The sequence below is a fragment of the Rhinopithecus bieti genome, unplaced genomic scaffold (genome assembly GCF_001698545.2).
Source record: "Rhinopithecus bieti isolate Rb0 unplaced genomic scaffold, ASM169854v2 scaffold_12088, whole genome shotgun sequence".
NCBI lineage: Eukaryota > Metazoa > Chordata > Mammalia > Primates > Cercopithecidae > Rhinopithecus > Rhinopithecus bieti.
In genome coordinates, this window is record NW_016807975.1 from 4539899 (window position 1) to 4563363 (window position 23465).

A 23465-nucleotide genomic window follows, 5' to 3' on the forward strand; every position below is an offset into this window, starting at 1 on the left:
TAATAAAAGTCTTAAAATAATCAAACTAAATGAAGGTGACAAAGCTTAGTTTAGTTTGAAAAGGTAAGGGCATCAGAGTCATTCCTACCTAAACTGTAATACAGACTCTATTAATGAACTGTGACAGCTGGGCAAGTTTTTTCTTTCTTTCTTACCTATCCAAGCTTGTTTTCCTATCTATAAAAATGGGAATAATGCCAACTTTATTGTGTTTTGGTGATCATTAAAGGAGATAACCAAAGTAAATTTTTTAGTATACCTGACATTTGTAAAGTGCTCAGTAAATGTTGTCATTAAGGAAATTAGCAGGAATAAACTTCAGGCCAATTTCTAGTCACTTAGTTCACTGGAAGGTAAGAAAATCAGAAGTAGTTGCAGACTTCAGCTTTGTCTAATGGTTGGCTGTCTGCCTTCAGCTGTGTCTGTTTGGCGGGGACAGCTCTGTTGTTTAGGATTCCTTTGGTGATTTTAGTTTGGGGGGGTTAAAAAGGTGTTTTGTATAGTTTGATTTGCAGGTTGTCCCTTGAGATTTGTAGTAATACTTTGAAGTAATAGTGCTTTTACATGCATATAACACAGGTCCTCATTAGAATTTTCTCAGTAGCTTTTGTAGGGGTAATGGAAGTGGCAGTGGAATAATTCAGAAATAGTGAAGGGAAGAAAATCAAGAGCTTGGATTATTCCCAGACTGGAGAATCAGCCCATTTCTGTAAAGAAGAGATTGACAGAAATTGTTGGTTGGCCCTGTAGAGTTATTCTCAGTTGGCATTGGAGTAAAGATCATGAGACACTAGAATGGCAAGAGGGGGAGGCAAGGGTGAAGGGATGGGTGGTGGTGAAATTTCATTAGTCTCTAGCATGTGCAGGAGGGAACACAACAAGAAACCGTTGGCATTTGAGAATATAACTAGGAATTTCCACTGCCTGTTGTAATGCCCGATTAATAGTTCCCTGTTTCCTGGAAGACTTCTATGGTAATTTATAGACGGGGATACAGTTGCCACAGCTCTGGGAAATTGTGTTTGGGTGTGAAAAATACTGTCAGGTAGCATAGAGATTTGGGTACAATTCTCAAATTACTCTTGTTTTTCTCTCCAGACATTGAAGAGTGGAAGTGTTCAGGACCAGTGGCTCACAGACTTACATTACTGCTTCAACGTGTATATCACTGGGCATCCCCAAGGGCCCAGCGCACTGGCTACAGTGTATTGAAGAGGCCGTGGTACCTCCTGTTTGAAGTTGTTTATTCACGTCTATCTTATTTTGAAGAAAGACTGATGTAATAGATCTTTTGTCATTAAAGCTGAACTTTTAAAGAAGTTTACGAACCTTCTTTGCAGTGACGTAGGAAAATAATATTTGGGAGTTCCTATTGATGTGTAGGCTGGCTTCCTGGACTAGCACACGATACATGGTCACAGGCATTGTGCACTGTGCATTTCATAGGAGATAAATATTTACAAAATAGAGAGTGATCCTATGGTACCTTCTGTTATGTACCAAGAAATTGGCTAAATCTTTGTAATCCCATCCAGGCAGACCTCATTCTTTGTGTTTTCGTGATCACAAAAACGATGAATTATAGTAATTAGCAAACTAAAAACCAAGGTAGTTAACTTAAGCGAACACTTCATTGCCTGTCTCTTAACTTTAGCACAGAAGTGGCACTGATGTGAAGAAAATGAAAGCAACCCCCAAAATACTTGTGAGTAAAATATATCACTGTTTATGCCTACTGTCTATATTCCCACAGCAGCTTTCCCCTTAAACAATGTGAAAGAGTCCATGATCACTGGATTTTTATTTAAACCAGGTGTTCTTAGAATGCTAGGATGTGTGCCGTTTCATTCTTCCCTGCCAACAGGTATGGCATTTTAAGAAGATTGCTCACTTCTGCAAGTTGGTCAGAAAATACAAGTAGAACATTGAAGCCTGAGTTGGCACCTTGCTGCATGAACAGTCTGGTCTGTAAACCCTACCTGACAGAATCCTTGATACTGTAATACGGCTGTTGGTATTCAGCACTGAGAAAGCCATTCAGAGACGACGTGGCAGCAACTTGTGGCCTTGAGAGGCTAACGTAGGAACTGTAAAATGTAAGGAATCACCAGAATGTATCTATGGTCTTTTGTACAATTTCTAAATGCAAACAGTGGGTCATGATTCTGATCTAAAATTTAAACCTGATTAATTTTGAAGTCACAGTGGGATGTGAATGTGGTGTGTGTGATAAGTTTGTTGCATTAGATTCCAGGAAAGTAGTGAGAGGAAGGCTGCTATGGGACAGGCTTCCTATCTCATTTAGGTTCATCTCTTGAGTCAGGAAGCCAGTACCAACTAGCTGGCAGAAATCCCAACCCAGCAGCCTTAGTTTTCCTTAGATTTTACTGTTAATTATGAATTCTCATTTCCAACCATACAGACTGCGGTGAAAGCAGGCACCCGGGCACTTTGCACAGACATAGTCTATGCAGGTCCTTTCAGTGCAGGCTACGTTGATTGACAAAACAATGCTGTGTAAGAGCAGAAAGGAAACATTCTGACGTTTTCTTTGAGTTAACACATTTTTAGGTGAATAAGCCTTCAGGTACAGATATTAAAGTTTTCCCAAGGTGTAAAAGATTATCAGCAGAAAATTTAAACTCTGCACTAGCTATGCCAGTTCCCCCGAACCCAGTCTTCCTCCATAGGCAGTCAAGGTTTTGTTTTGTTTTTTGGCTGAGTAGCTGATTGCAGGTTATAAGAAAAGTTCTTTGATCTTCCACTGTTATCAAGGAGATGTATGCACTGTAGGTTGCTCACTGTTAAAAACAAATACCAGATAGATATTCAGGTTATTAGTTTTAAGGCTGAAGGGAACAGTACATTGATGTTGAGGAAGAAGGATTTAGGTTTAGGCTATCCCTGGGATGATGGGCCAGTTTACTGTAGAGGCAGGATGAATTAATATAATAGCTTTATATTTTCTGCAGTCTCAAGAAATGGACATCTCTTCAAGGGAGTCTTGACTAAGAGAGAGCAGGCACTTGGGGAGCTGGTAGCGGAACCTCGGTCTTCAGTCTGCCTGAAATAACAAATATATTCTCTCTCTGTGTCTCTCACATAACAAACATTACATAAACACGTAACCTCTTTTAACTCTCCTATTATACTTTGAATAGTCTGTTCTAGGAAATAGGTTAGGAAATATTCAGATCCTCATGAATGATAAGCTGATGGGAATATCAAACTTAAAATGGATTTTTGAGGCCTTTTTATGACTTTGAATTAACAAATGTATAGGATGCCACAGTCAGAAAATGTTAGTGCTATACTTTGACAAATGATACTGAGGCCCCATATGGTTGAGAGACCTTGCTGAAGATACTGCTATATTTTGCTTCTAACTTTTTATGGAGCATATAAGCAAATACATTAAAAGTTTAGTAGTTTTAAAAGTAGCAAACGTGTCTCAATTTTTCTCTTGGTTTTATAACTTCCACAAAATTATTTTAATGTGAACTATTGTTTTTGGCTGTCTTCACTGTATCTTGAATGGAGTTGTCATCTGTGTACCACTCTGCAGGTGAGCAAGAATAAACTGGATTTATACAGGGGGTACCAATACTAATAATCACAGTTATTCCATTCACTGGAATGGAATTTTAAAGGGAGTTGTTTTCTTTTATTGTTAAAGAGATAGGCCCAGGTGTGTGTGTGTGTATCAATAAAAGGCTCTGCTGAGATTCTTGGTGGGTGGTTTCCAAGGCTGGGTGTAGAAGACTGAAGTGAGCAGGGATTGTTTTGCTGCCCCAAGGAGGCTGGCATTTTGCTATATCCACCTTTCTGTTTCTTCCTAAGTGGTAAAGGCACTATTAAAACCTCTTGGGGGTCTCTCTCCAAGTTGGAGGGTGAGAGCAATAATATTAACTGGTTAATGCTTAATGTGGGTGGGCTTGAACCTGACAAAACTATGTGTTCTCCCAAATTTGGGGTTAGGAAAAGATCATTTTATCCTTGTCTGATTTTAAACCAGTCAAAAATATGTGTAGGATAAATAAGTTGCTTGTTCATATGAAGTCCTAAGAAACCATTAAGTTTTGATTTGAATTGATTTACTCTGTCCCTTCTGAGTCCCTTAACTAAAAAACTTATATGCTACTAAACACCATTTTAAAAGATGTCTGGTAGTCTTGGACTTGTTTTTCTCTTGAGACAGTGAAAAATGATCGTTACCTAATTTATGCTAGTATTTGATTGTCTAAATGCCACTTCTCTGGTAGTGATATCTGACAGTTCTGTTTTTGAAATGATTCTTCAATTTGCTCAGGTATAACGAAAGGGTGTTTTTTGGTTGTTTTTAAATAGACTGTAGGCCTTGATTGCTTTCAAAGTTTCTAACTACCCCACCCACCACTCCCTGATCAGTCTGTCTGTATTACCTGAGTTGTCCAACTCTTATTAAAGATTTGGCAGTAATTACTCTGTCCCCCACCTCCAGGTTTTTGCCCCCCATCAAAAACTAAATGAATGTTAAAGTTCATGCTGACAGTCATTGTTCACCTTCCCAGCTGCACTCTGTTCCTCCAGGATGACTGTGTGGATCGGGGAGGCAGCGGGGAGCGTGTTGCCATAGCCACCTATGAGAAACACTGGACCTGGCATTAGCTGCTGACAGCAATGAACTTATCACCCATATTTAATGCTGGCGTGAAAGAGGGGGCGCTAAGTAAAACTCTTGTCTTGCGGCTGAAAAGAAAGTTCCCTGAGCTTCTCTAGTATGAGGGAAATCACGCACAGCTGAGCCTGGGCTGTACATGCTCTCAGTGTCCTCTTCATGGTGTTCTTCCCATCTTGGAGAAGGAAACGGGATCATAAGGATTATAAAGGATTCCCAAGGTATTCCTTTGAAAAATGACAGTATTTTCATTTATTTTCTCCTTTATGTGAAAAACTGTATAAAAGTGATCAATAATAGCTACCATTTATTGTTTCTATTGGAGTTAATGTTAATAATAGCTTTTAGTTGTGAAAATAATTTGCCTCTTAGGGAGACAGATGTTGGCTACAGTAATAATCCCATGAAATCAAATGACCATTGGAAAACCCTGGCCATCTTTGTTCTGATGTCTTCTGTCTTTGGGGATGAAATGAAGGAAAACGCTTCCCCATGTTCTCCCCAACCATCTGCTTTGCAGTGGCTGCCTTACCTGAGTTGAGACGCAGCACAGAAGAGGCTTTTACAGATCTTGTAGGATGATGTATTTTCCCTTCTTGAGAACAACCTGAAATGAACCAATAACTGTTACTTTTCTTTGGCCAGGGATACCTTTGGCCTGATCAACTTCTGAATTCCTTATTGTGGTAAAGGCTTGAGCTTGCAGGCATGTGTCAAAATAAGTTAGGTACGGTGTGGAACCATGTAGGCCCAGGGCAAAGTTCTGAGATTTTGCCAAATGAATGCTAAAGTTCATGCTGTAGGAGATCTTTCTAAAGGTGCCTTTGCTTTTTTTCTCTTGAGCCAGCAAGGCTTCTTGAACTCTACTGGGTCTACTTGGATGGGCTTTTTGCAGAGCTGAAAATGTTTCGATTTGTAGAAGTTAATCTGCTGAACAAATATTTACTGTAGTGCATGGGTGTTGAGCATTCTCATAGTGGGCAACCCTATAACATCTTAGCATAGGAAAAGTCAGGGTCTAGCTAAGTCTTGAATGCTCCAAATGGGTAATGCAAGGGGGAGACCGAGGCAGGGGTTTGGAGAGGTTTAAACAGTAAAGCTTGAGGGCGCTCTGGGCTGAGATGCTAGAACGCCTCACAAAACCAAACAGTTCTGACCCAGTATCACTGGGAGGCAGGCACGAAATGGTGCTGTTCTCTTGGTGCTTGAAAAATATTAGATTGGTGCAAAATTAATTGCAGTTTTGACCATTTTGAATTACATAGTTAATTTTGCACCAACCTAATTTATCTGAATGGAAGTTTACCCAATGTAATTAAATCCCATTTCAGATTCTGATGTGGCACTCTGGGGGTAGTTGTGAACTACAAAGTAGGCAGAAGGACAGTTACCATAGATTTGCTTAAGCACTGAGTGCTTAGTGGACTTTGTGCCTGAGGTGCCCTTGGATGGACTCTTGGGGGTCTTGCTTACTGCAGTAGTTTGGGGGAGTTTTAGTTCCAGTTCCTTCCTCCAAATCTGGAGGAGTAATGCTGTACACTCTTGCCTCCATCTATCCACATCTCCAGCTCCAAGCTGCTTCGTATGTCGAAGGTGGGACAGGTGCTTCCTGAGCTGGTAGCTGGTGGGGTCAGACGAGAGGAGAGGCTTTAAGATCACAGTACTGAGAAAACTAAATTTCCTTAAGGTTCCTAGAAACTATAGTAGTAGTATTTGCTGAATTCCTGGTAGGTTCATTCAAGCTCCCATTCCTAATTTCGGCGGCAGCATGTTGAATGTGGAATTCTTTTTCCATCATCAGACACCTCCTGAACTAGGATTCAATCATGATTCCTTGCCTTTAAGGAGCTCACAGACTAGTGGGACAGGCTGCTGTGTAAAGAGGGACGTGTGGCATGAGAGTACCATGCAAGAGCAAGGAGCTGGTTGTGCAAACAGATGCAGGACTGACTGATGGATTGGTAAGGTTTCACAAGGCTAATGTTTGTGCTGGATTTTAAAAGATGAATAGGAGCTTACCAGACAGAGAAGGGCATTCTATGCAGCAGAACTGGCATCAGCAGAGATACGGGCATTTGTACCAGAAAGTCAGTAACACAATGTGTTGGAAGCACTGTGTATTTGGTGAGGAAAGGGGGCTTTAGAGTGGTAAAGGTATGAGCTGCATCTTACTAAGATAAGTCTATAAGTCTGTTGGAGGTGGGTTTGGAGTGGGTGAGGGATGGGGGATGATGGCTATATTGACATCTAGGGTTTATTTGATGCTTTCTATCCTACATGCACTCCCAAACTTACTGAGCACAACTATTTTGAGGCCTCCAAAGGAAAGCTGCAGCAATGTTTATTATCTGTATCTGTCTTTATTCCCAGTGAGCCTATAGGTAGCTGCAGAGAGCAACAGGCTTCATGTCTGATTTTACAGAGATTCCATTTGGGCTGCACCAAATGGGAAGTAATCTTTTTCCTAAGTCTGCTAAAAGCTCCTTGCAGTGCGTGGTGCAGCCCCTCCCTCCTTCCCCAAAGGCTGATTTCAGTCAGCCTACATGACTCTTCCTTCTTTCCTGGAGAGTAACACCATGGCATCCCTCTACTAGAATACCTACCACATTTCCAAAAAGCCAAGTCTAGACAAAAGTATGGCACTACCACTCTGTAATTCAGTTTCTCCTGTTTGAAATGCTGTCTTCTATACCTTCTGCTCTTGTGGGCACAGAACTTGTGGGGAAGCCTGGGTAGTGGCTGAAGCTGTTAATGGTGTCAGCCCTCAGTGGGCCCAGCAGCACCTTTCCTGTTCAGCTTGTCCAGGATCCTGTTTCAGTTCTTTAAAATGTCATCTTACTTGGTTATTAAACTGACAATTTTAAGATCAAGTTTCATTTTCTCAGGACCCAAGGTTCATTTTGCCCCCTCCTTCCCTGCCTGTTTTCCAGCTCCTTTTCTCTATCCTGCACCTGTCCCCTATAACCACAGCCTGCACTGAGCACTTACGTGTCCAGCCCTGACCCCTGCCCCAGCCCTCACTGCTTAGGTTTGCTATCAGACACATTTTCAGGACAGCACTTCAGGCTCCTGTATTTACAATAGAAAAAGTAGTTATACTGGAACTAATAAAAGTGTTTTTACTGTCACCAGACTTGGCTTTCTGCAATGTGCAACAATCCCAGAAGTCCTTTGGGTATCAGAATTGCACAATGGCACATCCAGAGGGAGCCTGTGTAGTTGTCTATCCAGGTGGGCATGTTAGACCATAAGTCCACTGTTCTTGGGGGAATGACTGAAGGCTCATATGCTACTCTGGTCACTTACTGACAGGACCTGTCAGCTTCTGACTCTTCAAAGAAGTCAAACAGACAGTTGAAGAAGGAGACATTTCAGGTAGGGAGCAGCTGTGAGGTCTGGCGTGGTAAACCTTGCTGGCTTGTTCAGATCCTAGATTTCAACCAAAATACTTAAAAAGTTCATCTAGATGGTAGCCAGTGCATGTACCAGCATAACTGCCCCAACGAGGGGGTGCAATGGCCATTTCCACCTGTGGCTTTAGAGGCCAACTGTCTTGGCTCAAAGCCAGCCCTGGCACTTGCTCTGTAATGTTGCTGAGTTGATGAACCTCTCTGTGCTTCAGTTTCCTCATCTGTGGAACGGAGGTAAGAACAATATCTACCTTGCAGGGTTATCGGTGATGATTACATGAATTAATCCAGGTAAAACTAGTTTGAACAGTGTCTGGCACAAGTGTCCAATAAAAACTACTAGTATGTTAACAATTGGTAACAGTAATATCACCCTTCTCCTGGTTACCCTGATGTGTATAACACCAACCAGGCAGTCTTCTCCATCCTATTTTCAGGCAAAGTGCATGGGGCCCATCTCCACCTCCATTAGCTTGACCACGGCAAAAACTAACTTCACTAATAATGTAAGGGAAAGGCCCTTGGATTCGAGTCAGCCAGAGGTTCAAGTGCTGGATCTGGACAAAAAGGACAAGTCAATTTTGCCTCTCATCTGAAAAATGGGGATACTGCTCCCTGTCGTGGTGGCTTCCTGGTGTGGTTGGGAGATCACATGGGGTCAGGCATGGGAGGACTTTGTTAATGGCCAAGAGCTGAAACAGACATGAGGGAGAACACATTGCAAAGCCTGTGCAAGCACAAACCAGATCACCTGGCTCTGGGTTAGGCAGTCTCTGGTATGATGCGAACGGAAGCCTCTCCCTGGACCTCCCGGGAATCCATCTTGTTTTCTCCCTGCCAATGTTAAGGAGAGAACGTCTTCCTTTTTCTCCTGACAGGAACCTTGATACCTGGCACACCTGTGCTCGCATTATTTCCTTGCCTTGTCTGCCCATCCGTCTTCCTCTCCCCAGTGATGGTGGCAAAATAACTTCCACCTATCTCTTTTCTTGAGACAGGTTCTCACTCTGTCGCCCAGGCTAGAGTTCTGTGGCATGGTGATGGCTCACTGTGGCCTCGACCTCCTGGGGTCAAGCGATCCTCCTGCCTCAGCCTCACAAATAGCTAGGACTACAGGCGTATGCCACCACGCCTGGGTAATTTTTGTATTTTTTTGTAGAGACGGGGTTTGGCCGTGTTTCCCGGGGTGGTCTCGTCTCATAACCCTGGGTTCAAGTGATCCTTCCACCTTGGCCTCCCAAAGTGCTAGGGTTACAGGTCTAAGCCACTGTGCCCGGCCAACTCCCACCTATTGGTGATGGGTCCAGCTCCTCTCTGGACACTCATCACTGTAAGGCCTAATTTAGATTTAGGCTCTAGTGAGGCTTTCAGGATGAAAGAGATTATGAGACATGAACATTTGTAGCAATAAGACCGCTCAAGTCCTCCCATAATCACCCCCCAGCAGCATTTGTCTCTACTATATTGGGACACTGTTTCAGGCTTTTAGGACAGCCTTCATCCCCACTCCCAGTGCCTACTATGTATTTTGAGCTTGGTAGATGCTCAGAGAGGTTTACATAATATAGTTTAGTCACTCAATCTATTATATCCAGAACCTGGTTTAGGTTTTTCGAGTATGACTAGTTTCTGGGTAGTAAAGACTTAAGAATAAAAATAAAGTATCTCCTATGTGTAGTAATTTAGAATTAATGAAGTGTGCATTATCTCATTCCAGTAACCTGTTGTATTAATAGGACATGTGCAACAGATGTCCTGTTTTACAGATAAAGAAGCAGAGGGTCGGGGGGGCCATGAGATTTGCCCAAAGTCACATAACCTGTTTGAGCTTACCTGAATCTGACATTTCATGGTTACAAACCCAGGACTTTCTCCTTTATCCCATGCTGTGCTGGGAGCACCTTCCCATCTTTCTAGGCAAAAACATCTTCCAAATGGTTTACACAATGTAAATTACTGGGATCTTGTGTGAATTTCATGGGTAGGCTCCATAAAATTGGCCTTACCATGCCACCAAATGGAACTCATTGGGAAAACATCAAAGAGCACAGATGTCATGTTGAGAATATCAGTAACAACCAAAGAACCACAGATGTGGCAGCACCCCATTTTCCTACCTTCGCCAGGCACGCTGGATCACTGCCGCTGCCTTGTTCTTTTTGCGAAATAGCTCTTTCCTCCTTCGTTCTCTCTGAATTATCTGCAGTCGGAGCTCTACAGGGAGAAGGTCAATATTCACACTCTGCCCAGACAGACCAGGTACTGGATCAGTCTCCTTAGATACCTGAAAGTCCTCGGACAGGGTGGATGTCCCCAGCCTCCTGGCTTCTGACCTCAGCTCCTCTGTGCTCTGTGGAAAATGTGAATAGAGCCCTCCTGCGAGCTTGGTTTGTGTCACTTTGTTTCTTGGTGTACGATGGTGGGGAGGATTCTGCCCAGCATGGACTGCCTCCCCCCGGGCACTGCCAGGCCGGCTAGAACCAGCCGGGGAGCACCTTCCTCCTTTCAGCTCTTGAGTGCGCCTTTTCTGGGGGGCACATTTGGCCTTGGGTTCTGTGTCATGCCGCCTGCTGGGCTTCCAGTGGCTATTGTGTGGTGGAAGGCTTGCAGCTCCCCTCCTGGAGTCCTCTCCTTTCTCATCAGGCCCAGCCACCCTGATACAGGAGGGCTGCTTCACGAAGCCTTTCCCCTTTGCACACTGCTGATCACCAGCTGTCTCACCTCTGGACTTCTCAACAGAGGGAACTCCTGGATGCCTGTTTCCATCACTGCCTTCATTGGGTCTGAAGTGGACACAGGCAGATTGGCCTTTAGAATGTTCTCTGGCTGTTTCTTGGGGAAACAAAGAAAAAATATTGTCTAAAACTTGCATAGTAGGATAATTTTGCTAATATGTTCACATAAGATATTCAGACTTAGCCTACATCATTACCATAATAGTGGCAAATACGACTAGGAAAAAACTGTTTAACTTCTATTTCCAGCAATATGGTAGGTTAGATAACCTGAAGCCCTTCTCACCTTAACAAAAATAATGGATATCCTTTGGAAAGCACTGTCATGCCTTTAAGAAAATAAAGGAACTCTGGAGGCCAAAAACAAAGAGAAAATTGAAAATCAAAGCAATTAAGTGTGTGAGCTGATCCAGTGACTGTCTAGGCAGGTAATGGTGGTGGAGTGGGCAACAGATGGTCTTATTAAATATCTGGCTGTATTTTAACATCTATATAAGAACAGAAAATGAGGCCTTGCAGGAAGAAAGTTAACTGGAGCCAAGATTCTACCTGAAGCCAGCACTCTTGAAGGGATATACCTTTTGGAAATAATCCAGATTTTAAAATCTGCTCTCCAGCACTTGGAGATGACAAGGAAGATTGTTTCAGCTCAGGTTCTGGATGGGGTAAGGATCCTCCCATAAGAATTTAAAACCAAAGTCTTCTTCCTCACATGGGCTTGGTATTCATTCATTCTCAATCCATAGGAGACAGTAACATAAAAACTGTTCTCAGGATGGAGATATCCCACGATGCCTCACAGAAGCAAACACAATATTGCTTTAGCGTGACATGCTCTCAACTCAGGCTGCACAAAGGGGTCCTCTGAAAATGACTAACATCTAAAATGAAAAATATGCCAGGCACAGTGGCTCACAATCCCAACACTTTGGGAGGCCGAGATGGGAATCATGAGGTCAGGAGTTTGAGACCAGCCTGGCCAACATGGTGAAACCTTGTCTCTACTAAAAATACAAACATTAGCTGGGCATGGTGGTGTGTGCCTGTAGTCCCAGCTACTTGGGAGGCTGAGGCAGGAGAATCGCTTGAACCCAGGAGGCATAGGTTGCAGTAAGCTGAGATCACGCCACTGCACTCCAGCCTGGGTGACAGCGAGACTCTGTCTCAAAGAAAAAAAAAAAATCTTACTAAAACAGGCACATAGATTATCCAGATAATGTGTTTTCAGAAACAGACTTTAAAATAACTGTTCTGGCTGGGTGCGGTGGCCCAGCACCTTGGGAGGCTGAGGCAAGAGGATTGCTTGAGCCAAGTCTGAGACAAGCCTGGTAACATAGTAAGACCCCACTTCTAAAAATAAAAAAAACAATTATCCAGACATGGTAGTGCATGCCTGTAGTCCCAGCTACTCAGAAGGCTGAGGTGAAAGGTCGCTTGAGCCTGGGAGGTTGAGGGTGCAGTGAGCTGTTTGTGCCACTGCACTCTAGCCTGAGCAACAGAGTGAGACTATGTCTCAATAATGTAAAATAAAATATTCTTAAGTGCCAAAGAGCTATCTAAACTATGCTACTCTTCATGTAAGAAAGAAAGGGATGGGCTGGGCACGGTGGTTCACGCCTGTAATCCCAGCATTTTGGGAGGCTGTGGTGGGCAGATCCCCTGAGGTCGGGAGTTCGAGACCAACATGGAGAAACCCTGACCAACATGGAGAAACCCCGTCTCTACTAAAAATACAAAAAAACTAGTTGGGCGTGGTGGTGCATGCCTTCATCCCAGTTACTCAGGAGGCTGAGGCAGGACAATCGCTTGAACCCAGGAGGCGGAGGTTGCGGTGAGCCAAGATTGCGCCACTGCACTCTAGCCTGGACAACAAGAGCAAAACTCTGTCTCAAAAAAGAAAAAACAAAGAAAGGGATATAAGAAGATATACCTCATGAGTGAGCCCAGGTGATTGAGAAGAGGAACTGCCCAGGTAGCCGACGGGACTGTGAGAAATAATAAACTTCTGTTGTTTTAAGCCACTTAATTTTGGGAGTGGTTTATTATGCTACAGGAGATAACCAACACAGATATTTGTATCTATAAAAGAGAGGTGCTGTCTTAAAATATAAAATCCATGGTATTGACTTTGGTTGGTGAGCAGAAGCTGGGAAGGCAATGAAGAGACTGCTGGTGAAGGCTCGAAGAGCAGAGAAGAAATTGCTGTGGGAATCTAGAGAGAAGTGAACCTTGTTATTCAGTGACAGAATTAACTGGCAAAACTGTCACCTGCAGTAATGTAGAAGATAGAAACTATACCTAATGAAGGTGTAGATACAGTTCAGGAGGTTTCCAGATGGAATGTAGCACAAAATGTCAACTGCTTTTTAACCTATGTATGACAAGGTATGGGGAGAAAGCAAATAAAATGAAGAAAAAACTGCTCCGTTTGCAAGCAAAATTTAGAGATAATGTAAAGATCCCAGGATGTGCTGGGTTAGAAAATAAAACTATTTTAACATTTTTTATTCTTTCCAGCCAGCAAAAGTCTCATAGGCCTCAGCATAAAGATCAAATCAGGCCGGACACAGTGACTAACACTTATAAAATCCCAGCACTTTGGGAGGCCAAGGTAGGTAGATTGCTTGAGCCTAGGAGTTTGAGACCAGCCTCGGCAACATGATGAAATCTCGTCTCTACGAAAAAGAAATGCAAAAAATTAGCCAGGCATGGTAGCGCACACCTATGGTCCCAGCTACCTGGGAGGCTGAAGTGGGGGGATCACTTGAGCCTGGGAGGCAGAAGTTGCAGTAAGCTGTGATTGCATCACTGCACTCCAGCCTGGGTGACAGGGTGAGACCCTGTCTCAAAAACAAAACAAAACAAAACAAAAAAAGTATGGCTGTACACCCTTTATTAAGACTCAAAAATATTTAAGGTGGTATATAATAGGCCTTCTCAGCTCGACAAAAGAATTCCTAAGAATCTCAAGGGCATTTTCCCACAGAAATCGGAGCCACTCAAATGAGAGAAAAGCTTATTTGAAAAATTATGGATGTGGCTTTTGAAATATTAAATGAATCCAATCAGATTCACAGGAAACCCATGAAGTTTTTTAGATAATCGTATTATTGAGAGTACCACAAGCTTGAACTGGTGACATAGTTCAAATCAAAAAGAAGCCTCTGGGGCCCCAGTATCCTATAGTCAGGAGACAGGCTGAGAAAGCTACACAGCTGCAAACAGGGGCATTTCTTCGGAAAAGGAAGGACTTCTCAGAGAGCAGAGTCAAGAATTCAGGTAGCAGAGCCAAGAGCCATTGAGAACAATGGAATAGGAAGCCACCAGGAGTAAAATGAGACCCTAATCAAGGAATATTTACCTCAGAGTAGGGGCCCTGGTAAAATGTGACCAGCTGGCTTTCAGAATTGCTGTGGATTAATGGCTGCTATGTGCCTCCTATTCTACCCCCTTTTGTCTACTGTGGTTATTCTGTTCCTATCTCACCACTGTTTGTTGGGTGTTGGGGAGTGGTGTTGATAATGTATCTTTTTGGCTGATTGATCTCTGAATCAGAAAGAGTCCCAGCTGGTGAACCTGAACCACATCTGATTCATGTCTTAAAATCCTAGACTTCAAGTGTGATGAGATAATCAGGTTGAGATTTTGGGGCACTGAGATAGGGATGTATTAGTCCATTCCTACACTGCTATAAAGAACTACCTGAGACTGGGTAATTTATAAAGAAAAGAGGTTTAATCGACTCACAGTTCCACAGGCTTAACAGGAATCATGACTGGCAGGCCTCAGGAAACCTACAATCATGGTGGAAGGCAAAGGGGAAGCAAGCACCTTCTTCACATGGTAGCAGGAGAGAGCGTGAGCGAGGGGGTAAGTGCCACACACATTTAAACCATCAGATCTTGTGAGAACTCACTATCATGAAAACGGCATGGGGAAATCCACCCCATGATCCAATCACCTCCCACCAAGTCCCTCCCCGAACACTGGGAATTGCAATTCAACATGAGATTTGGATGGGGACACAGAGCCAATCCATATCAAGGGGTAAGAATATCTTGCATGCGAGAGGAATGTGAATAATCTGTGACCAAATAGGAACTATGACAGGTTGTTTAATAGCCAAAAATTCCTCCCATCTTCATATGCACAAAGGTGGAATCTATTTCTCCACATCATTTGGTCTGGGATGGTCTCGTAACTTGCTTTGATCAATATGATGTGTGCAAATTCTAGAGTCTATTTCTCAAGAGGTCTTGTGGCTTTTATCTTTGCTTTCTGAGAATGCTGTCCTGAGACCACGATGTAAGGAAGCCAGTCTAGTCTACTGGAGGATGAAAACCATGTAAAACAGAGTCAAGAATCCCATCTGATAGCTTGCATCAATTGCTAGACATTCAAGTCAGTATATCTTAGACATGGAATTCCACTGACTCTTCACCTGAATGTAGACACATGAGTGAGACCAGATGAAGCCTGTAAAGAAACTTTCCAACCAAAATAGAATCATAAAAATTAAATCGTTATTGTTCAAAGTCTCTTTGTCTTTGTGTGGTTTGTTATACAGCCGTAGTAGACAATGGAAGCAACCCTGCTCTCACAGATCTTGCAGTTTAGTGGAAAAAATGATAAGTAAACCAGTAATAACCGTAAAAAGTGATGATCTTTATAAGAGGGAAGTATAGGAGAAGTATGGGAGCATATAGCAGGAAACTATAGCCTCCTTTAGTGGGGACATAAGGGTTGAACAGAAGAAGCAACATTATCCCTGATATCTCAAAAATAAGGTAGAGGGAGTGGCATCTGCAAAGGCCCCAAGCTAAGAAAGAACTCAAGGAAGTTCAACATGGCTGTCACATTATGGGAGCTTAATTAAAGCTGGTTGGATGAATAAATGAATGAATATGTAGCAAAGCATCATGAGTATACAATCCTTAAGGATTACACTGTAAAGTTGATTATGGAATTATGTTCCAGAAATGTTTATAGTCATTTTACATATATATATATTTTGAGACAGAGTCTCACTGTTGCCCAGGCTGGAGTGCAGTGACACAATCTCAGCCCAATGCAACTAACGCCTCTCAGATTCAAGCAATTCTTGTGCTTCAGCCTCCTGAGTTGTATATACCACCATGCCTGGCTAATTTTTATATTTTCAGTAGAGATGGAGTTTCGCCAAGTTGGCCAGGCTGGTCTTGAACTTCTGGCCTCAAGTACTCTGCCTGCCCCGGCCTCCCAAAGTGTTGGGATTACAGGTGTGAGTCACTGCACCCAGCCTGTAATCATTTTATGTATACTTTTCTGTAGTTGTTCTTGGCTAGATTAATGTGTGGCTCAATAATAATAGTTACTGAAAACCTATGATGAGTTATGGGCTGTAGCAAGTACTCAACATGAATTATTTCTATCCATACACCTTGCGGTATAGAAAATATACCCTCACTTCATAGCTAAGGAAGTTAAGGTTCAAAGAAACAGGTTGAACTGTCCAAGCCCTGAATTCAGTAATCATGAAGTTGCAGAGCCCCCTTCTGAGAAAGTCCATAAGGTCAGGGCTATTTTCATAATAATACGAAGACATAATTTGCCTTTTCCACTGTGTTGGCATTTGCACTTAGATTTTGGGAAAGCTCCTACCATTTTCTAACTTCTAAGAGTAGCTCAATGTGTTTAAATTGCTTCATGAAAACAATAGGGTTCGTGCTGCACACTTTTCCTTCTGGGAGTCTGGAATTTTGGCATATGCTAGGCAGAGCTTATCTACGTGACTGACTCCAGATAAAAATCCTGGAGTCCTAGGTTCATGTGAGCTTTCTTTGTCAACAAAAGTTTGTCTGACTGGTTGTTACAATTTATTGCAGAAGGAATTAAACGTGTTGCGTGTGACTCCACTGGGAGAGAGCCACTGGAAGCTCGTGCCTAATTTCCTCTGGACATTGCTCCATACACCTTTTCTCTTTGCTCATTTTGCTTTGTGTCCCTTTGCTATAATAAATCCTAACTGGGAGTACAACTATATGCTGAGTCCCCCTAGTAAATCCTCCAACATCACCAAACCTGGTGGTAGTCTTGGGGATGGGGATCATGGGGACCCGTGACACACAGGTAAACTCTAAATAGGATAAACTGCAAAACCCCATGCCAAGACACATCATATTAAACTTCTGAAAGCTAAGATAAATTTTAAAATCTTGAAAGCAGCCAGAGAGAAATGACACATTACCTAGGACTGTTGCTGAGAAACACCAATTTGAAGGACAGTGGATTTCTCATCTGAAACCATGGAAGTCAAAAGGAAATGGCACAATGTTTTTCAAGTGCTAAAAGAAAAGAACTGCCAACCACGAATTCTACATCTGTCTTAATGATTCTTCAGGAATCAAATAAAAACATTCTCAGACAAAGGAAAACTGAAAGAATTTGTATTGCTAGCAGACATACCCTTAAAGATTGGCCAAAGAAAGCTCTTCATACAGAAAGGAAAGGATAGAAGAATCTTAGAGCATCAGGAAGGAAGAAGAAACAACAGGAGAGCAGAAATACGGGTGCATAAAATGTTATTTCCTTTGTGAGTTTTATAAATTGTATCTCATGATTGAAACAAAATTTATGACACCATCTGATACCTAAGCAATGATACTTAAAAGTGGACAAGATAAATGGAAGTGAGGTTTTCATGCTTCACTCTAAAAAAGAAAAGAAAACAACCATAAATCAATCAAGATGGAATCCTTAAAAATGCTGAAGTAACCTACAGGAAGGGAAAAAAAGAGAACTGAGAACCAGAGGAAACAAGTAGAACACAAATCATAAAGTGGTGGTCCTAAGTGCTAATATAACAATTATCTTAAGTGTAATTGGTCTAAATACACGAAAGAAAAAAGCCCACAGTCCGTGGGCCAGCAGGAGATGACAAAGGCAATACACCTACCATTTGGCCTTCTGGAGTTTGTTCCCTGCAAATCTGAGGAAGCAGACTGCTCCTTCTGGAGGGCTCTGCCTAGAGACCCTCCTGGAGATCCTCTGCTGTCTCTTGGCTCAGGGCCTTGGGCCACGTTGCCAGCAGGAGGCTGCTTGCTGGGGGCCCGGCTCTGCCTGCTGGGTGCATCCTGGGTGCTGGGCAGACAGGGAAGGGCCTGGGGTCTGCAGGAATCTGGGCTTTGCCTTCCTTTTTGCTGTTCTGCCTCCTTTCGTTTGTTTTCTTCCTCTCGCTTTCTGGAAGCAAAGTCAAAGAGGAAGAGGAAAAAATGTAAAGAGTATCACCTGCTCAAGTGTCTCTGTGTGAGATTTAAATTTTAAGAGGTGCTACTACATCACAGCAGATATTTGGAAATTTACATTTTCCAAGAGCAGTCTTTTCTCCAGATAAAATAAAAACCATCTCTTTTACACCAGGCCTTATAGCCCAGATGATAGAGCTGAAAAGTTTATAGATCAGTCTTTGTGCTGTTGAGACACATGAGAGATAACTAGGCAACTTTTCCGAATGTGAACCATAACACATTCCCAACAGTGTGTATGCCCCAAGCTTGTGTGTGATCCCTGGAGCTACCTGTACCACCACCCGTTTTTCTCCTGTTTCAGAAGGCACACCAGAATGCAACTGAGAATGACAGTCACAGGGATAACCTTGAATCTGCTCTATTCATTTAAAAAAGCCCATTGGCAAACCTTAATGATCATATAAAAAGTCACTTGCAAAGTACCTTGCCAGTGATTAAAACACACCTGTGAGTTGCAAATGCTGCCGTTAAGAGCTCTAGCTAATGAGTCAAATCCACTCATTTTACAGATGAGACCCAGAAGGTAGGGAGATTTTCAAAAAGTCACACTAAGTAGCTGGTGGCAAAGCTGGAACCCTTGGGTAGCAAGAGAACAGACAAGGGCTGGGGAGGAGCGGCCCATCTAAAGATGAGTAGCAGGGTGAGGCAGGTGGGTCTGACGTGGCTCAGAAAGGTAGCCCAGGCCCCTAACTAAGGACAAAGGGGCTGAGTTAGGGGCAGGATTTGTTTGACCACTGCTGTTAATTTGTGGGGATTCCCAAGGCAAAGACAGGAGGAAAAACACAATTTCTGAGTCTCTGTCTCTGCTGGGCACTGAAGATACAGAAATGACAACCACAGATTTCAGGTCCTCCCCTAAGGAATCTTCTACCCAGAAGGGGACAGCCAGGAAAACAAAGACCTAATTTATGATGGAAGAAATGTTATATTTTGTATTTATTTATCTTTTTAAAGACAGGGTCTTTTACCTAGGCTAGAGTGCAATGTGCAGTGGTGCCTTCTTAGCTCCCTGCAGCCTTGAACTCCCAGGCTTAAGCGATCCTCCCACCTCAGCCTCCTGAGTAGCATGCGCCACCACACCTGGATAATTTTTAAATTTTTTGTAGAGATCAGTGGGCGGGGTTGCGGGGGGGGCGGTCTCACTTTGTTGTCCAGGCTGGTTTTGAACTCCTGGCCTCAAGCCATCCCCCCAGCTTTGGCCTCCCAAAGGGTTGGGATTATAGGCATGCGCCACCACACCCAGCTGAAAAGGACTTTAGTTCTGTGCTCCTCACACTTTATTGGGCTGAATCACCTGGTGTCTTGGTAATTATGGATTCTGACTTAGAAAGGCTGGGGAGAACTCAAGATTCTGCATTTCTAACAAGCACCCAGGTGATCCAGGTGTTGCTGGCCCTCTGGCCACACCTTGAGTAGCCAGGCTTAAGAGCACAGGAAAGTCTAACATGGACTGCTCACTATACCACTAGGTGGAACGAAACGTACAATATGAAATGTGATTCTCCACATTGACACCAACTTTTTGTAAGGTCCACCTTGCTCACACATGAGCATGCCTTCTTTATAGGCAGCCTGACAAGGTGCAGGGCTAAGGATCAGACACAGAAGCATGAGACAAGGTGGAGACCCTAGGCTGCCAAGCAGTCATAGAATCCAGACTGCCATGGACTACGGCATTTGAAGCAAAGCTTATTTAGATCTCAAGGGACAGGAAAGCCCCAGCTGACAGATACCTGGGTTACACTTTGATTTAAAACCTTGTCAACTTGTTAAATTTCCCTTCTGAAGCTCTTTCCTCCTGTATGGAGCAGCCCCTGATCTGGGATCCAAGCTTGCTTATCTAACAGTTTTCTACTGAGTCTTATTACCAAGAACATGGCCAGATGGGTTGTGCTAACTCCTGTACAGCTCTGGTGTTTTTATTCGACTCTGGTTTTGTGACATCTTTGCCACTTGCTAATGACTGCGGTCTACAGGCCAGCTGGACAGCCTGTCATCTCAGAACTTGAGATTCATATGGATGCGAGCAGGCGCCATTTCAGTGTGATCTCTCTGGGACAAGGCTGCTTTTCAGAACAAGGTGGAAGCATCTGGGTGGCTGAAGTTCTGCTAATAGATTTAATAGCCTTGCTCCAGGAAGGCAGAGGAAGGGCTGTGCTTTTTATCAGCACCGATGAGCAGGGCTGTTTTAAGGGAATGATATTGGCTCATTAGACAGACACATGTGGGTGTCTGTCTGGGTTGGCACCTATATGGATCTCACTGCCATTAAGGGGGACTCTGAGGTGATAAATTAGACTTTGTTATTTGAGCAGTCTCCTCTTTCTTTTTAGGAAACCAAACAGCTCCTTATTCAATTCCAAGAAGCCTCTCTGTAGCCAGTCCTGGGGCAAACCTTACCACTGCAGACCTTTCTGGGCCTTTAAACAAAGGTAGTCACATGAGGAACAGGGGATCCAGCCTTTTAAAGTGGCCAGGACATCCAGAAAGCAAGAGGGCTTTGACTTCTGGAGATTGCTTTGGAGGGGGGATACAGGGGGGTGATTTTTCATTTTGGTAGAACTAAGTAAGCAGAATTAGGAGACAGAATGCAATCATCTGAATGAATAATTAGCCCCTGGTCTTATAAATATAATTAATTTTTTTAATTGATGCATTTTACATTAAAAAAATCTTCCAGGTGGCACATGGCTCACAACTGTGAAGTTCTTCAGAGCAGTGGTTCTTGATGTAATAGCAGTGATCACTGGATATTGGGGGAACCCACCCCCAATAATTCAATGTAGGTTCTTTTCTATTTTCCCTAAGTGTCAGCCGGTCTGAGAAATAAAGGAAAAGTGTACAAAAGAGAGGAATTTTAAAGCTGGGTGTCCGGGAGAGACATCACATGTCGGCAGGTTCTGTGATGCCCCCTGAGCCACAAAACCAGCAAGTTTTTATTAGCAATTTTCAAAGGGGAGGTAGTGTACGCATAGGGTGTGGGTCACAGAGATCACATGCTTCAAGGGCAACAAAAGATCACAAGGCAGAAGGTCAGGGCCAAACTAGAATCACTAATGAACTTCCATGTCCCGCTGTGCACCCATTGTCATTGATAAACATCTTAACAGGATTCAAGAGCCTTGAACTGGTCTGACTAGAATTTGCCAGGCTGGAATTTCCTAATCCTAGCAAGTCTGGGGGTGCTGCAGGAGGCCAGGGCGTGTTTCATCCCTGATCTGCAACCGCATAAGGCAGACACCCCCAGAGCAGCCATTTTAGCGGCCTCCCCAGGAATGCATTCTTTTCCCAGGGCTGTTAATTATTAATATTCCTTGTTGGGGAAAGAATTCAGAGATATTTCTCTTACCTGTTTTCAGTAATCAGAGAAATATGGCTCTGTTCCGCCTGGCTCCCAGGCAGCCAGACTTTAAGGTTATCTTCCTTGTTCCCTGAAAATCACTGCTATCCTGTTCTTAAGGTGCCCAGATTTCTTTTTTTTTTTTCTGAGACAGAGTCTCGGTCTGTCGCCCAGGCTGGACAGGCTGGAGCGCAGTGGCCGGATCTCAGCTCACTGCAAGCTCCCACCTCTCCGGGTTTACGCCATTCTCCTGCCTCAGCCTCCCGAGTAGCCTGGACTACAGGGCGTCCTGCCCACCGATCGCCCGCTAGACTTTGTATTTTTTTAGTAGAGACGGGGTTTCGACCGTGTAGCCAGGAATGTCTTGATCTCTTGACCTCGTGGACTCCACCCGTCTCGCAGGCCATCCCAAAGGCTGGGATTACAGGCTTGAGCCACCGCGCCCGGCCCCAGATTTCATATTGTTCAAACACACATGCTTTAAGAACAATTTGTGCAGTTAACGCAATCATCACAGCATCCAGAGGTGAAATATATCTTCAGCTTACAAAGATGACGGGATTAAAAGATTAAAGTAAAGACAGGCATAGGAAATTATATGAGTATCAATTGGGGAAGTGATAAATGTCCATGAAATCTCCACAATTTATGTTCTTCTGTCACGGCTTCAGCAGGTCCCTCCATTTGGGGTCCCTGACTTCCCACAACAATTGGGAAAAAATGGAGTGGGATTAAAACTGGAAATTATGCGTAACCTATATCCTATTTTATCTATATTGCTGCCTTAAAACTAAAGCAGCAGCAGTAACAACACCACCACAAACAATTCAGCTTCTGAGAGTTGAATGTGACCCCACATATGTGTCTCCCTGGGGAAAAGGTCCAGAACCAGTGCTCATAGTGTAAGAGTTTGAAGAAACCACAGTATATTGAGGGTGACACCCTCATTTGGTAGATAAGAAAACAGGCAGAGAGGTAAGTGACTTACCCAAGGCTACATGGTAAACTACAGACAGAGCCAAGATAGAACTCAGCTGCTTTATCTCCTGGTAAAATTCATCCCCATGACAGAGTTGTTTTTAAAAATTTCACCTAACTTCTTCCATTATTTAAAAAATTAATTGGGTCATATGAAGAAGTTGGGGATGCCACTTCAAACTAATCATTAGCAGTATTTTAAAATGAGCTTTCTTTTTTATTTTTATTTTTAGAGACAGGGTCTCACTCTGTCACCTAGGCTGGAATGCAGTGGTACAATCATAGCTCACTGTAACCTTGAACTTTTAGGCTAATTTAAAAGAAAATATTTTGTAGAGACAAGGTCTCCCTATGTTGCCCAGGCTTGTCTTCAACTCCTGGCCTCAAGTGATCCTCCCACCTCAGCCTCTCAAAGGGCTGGGATTACAGGTGTGAGCCACTGCACTCAGCCATAACTAGCTTTCAATGTAGTGTTTAGTCCTTAGCTCTTAGATTCAATAATTGTCCTGAAATTTAAATGTTTTTTTCTTAAGTTATAAAGAAATGTCAAAGATCTTTAATCAGGGCTGGGCATGGTGGCTCACGCCTGTAATCCTAGCACTTTGGGAGGCTGAGGCGGATGGATCATGAGGTCAGGAGAGTGAGACCATCTTGGCTAACACGGTGAAACCCCGTCTCTACTAAAAATACAAAAAATTAACCGGTCATGGTGGCGGGCGCCTGTAGTCCCAGCTACTCAGGAGGCTGAGGCAGGAGAATGGCGTGAACCTGGGAGGTGGAGCTTGCAGTGAGCCGAGATTGTGCCACTGCACTCCAGGCTGGGTGACAGAGCGAGACTCTGTCTCAAAAAAACAAAACAAAACAAAACAAAAACAAAATTTAATCATGAAGGTACGCTATGTTATAAAGATCTATTTTAGGCCAGGCGCGGTGGCTCAAGCCTGTAATCCCAGCACTTTGGGAGGCTGAGACGGGCGGATCACGAGGTCAGGAGATCGAGACCATCCTGGCTAACACGGTGAAACCCCGTCTCTACTAAAAATACAAAAAACTAGCCGG

At 43.4% G+C, this 23465-nt stretch overlaps 2 protein-coding genes across 15 annotated transcripts in view; one reads left to right on the forward strand and one right to left on the reverse strand.

The window, feature by feature from the left end:
* Positions 1 to 1319, forward strand: part of TEX10 (testis expressed 10) — a 60345-nt gene extending 59026 nt beyond the window's left edge. For all 3 annotated transcript variants that reach the window (XM_017884328.1, XM_017884329.1, XM_017884330.1), the window contains exon 15: positions 1099 to 1319. In XM_017884328.1, coding sequence (XP_017739817.1) covers positions 1099 to 1212 — 114 coding nt within the window. In that variant the 3' untranslated portion in view covers positions 1213 to 1319. The remainder of the gene's footprint in view (positions 1 to 1098) is intronic.
* Positions 1228 to 23465, reverse strand: part of INVS (inversin) — a 235046-nt gene continuing 212808 nt past the window's right edge. For 3 of the 12 annotated variants that reach the window (XM_017884319.1, XM_017884325.1, XM_017884327.1), the window contains 5 exons: positions 17737 to 18020; positions 10185 to 10899; positions 6049 to 6278; positions 5190 to 5264; positions 1228 to 2801 (listed from right to left, as the gene is read on the reverse strand). In XM_017884319.1, coding sequence (XP_017739808.1) covers positions 2695 to 2801; positions 5190 to 5264; positions 6049 to 6278; positions 10185 to 10899; positions 17737 to 18020 — 1411 coding nt within the window. In that variant the 3' untranslated portion in view covers positions 1228 to 2694. Of the gene's footprint in view, positions 3065 to 4406; positions 5265 to 6048; positions 6279 to 10184; positions 10900 to 17736; positions 18021 to 23465 lie in introns of those variants that run through there. The other 9 variants (XM_017884326.1, XR_001887727.1, XM_017884321.1 and 6 more) reach the window with 9 other exon arrangements.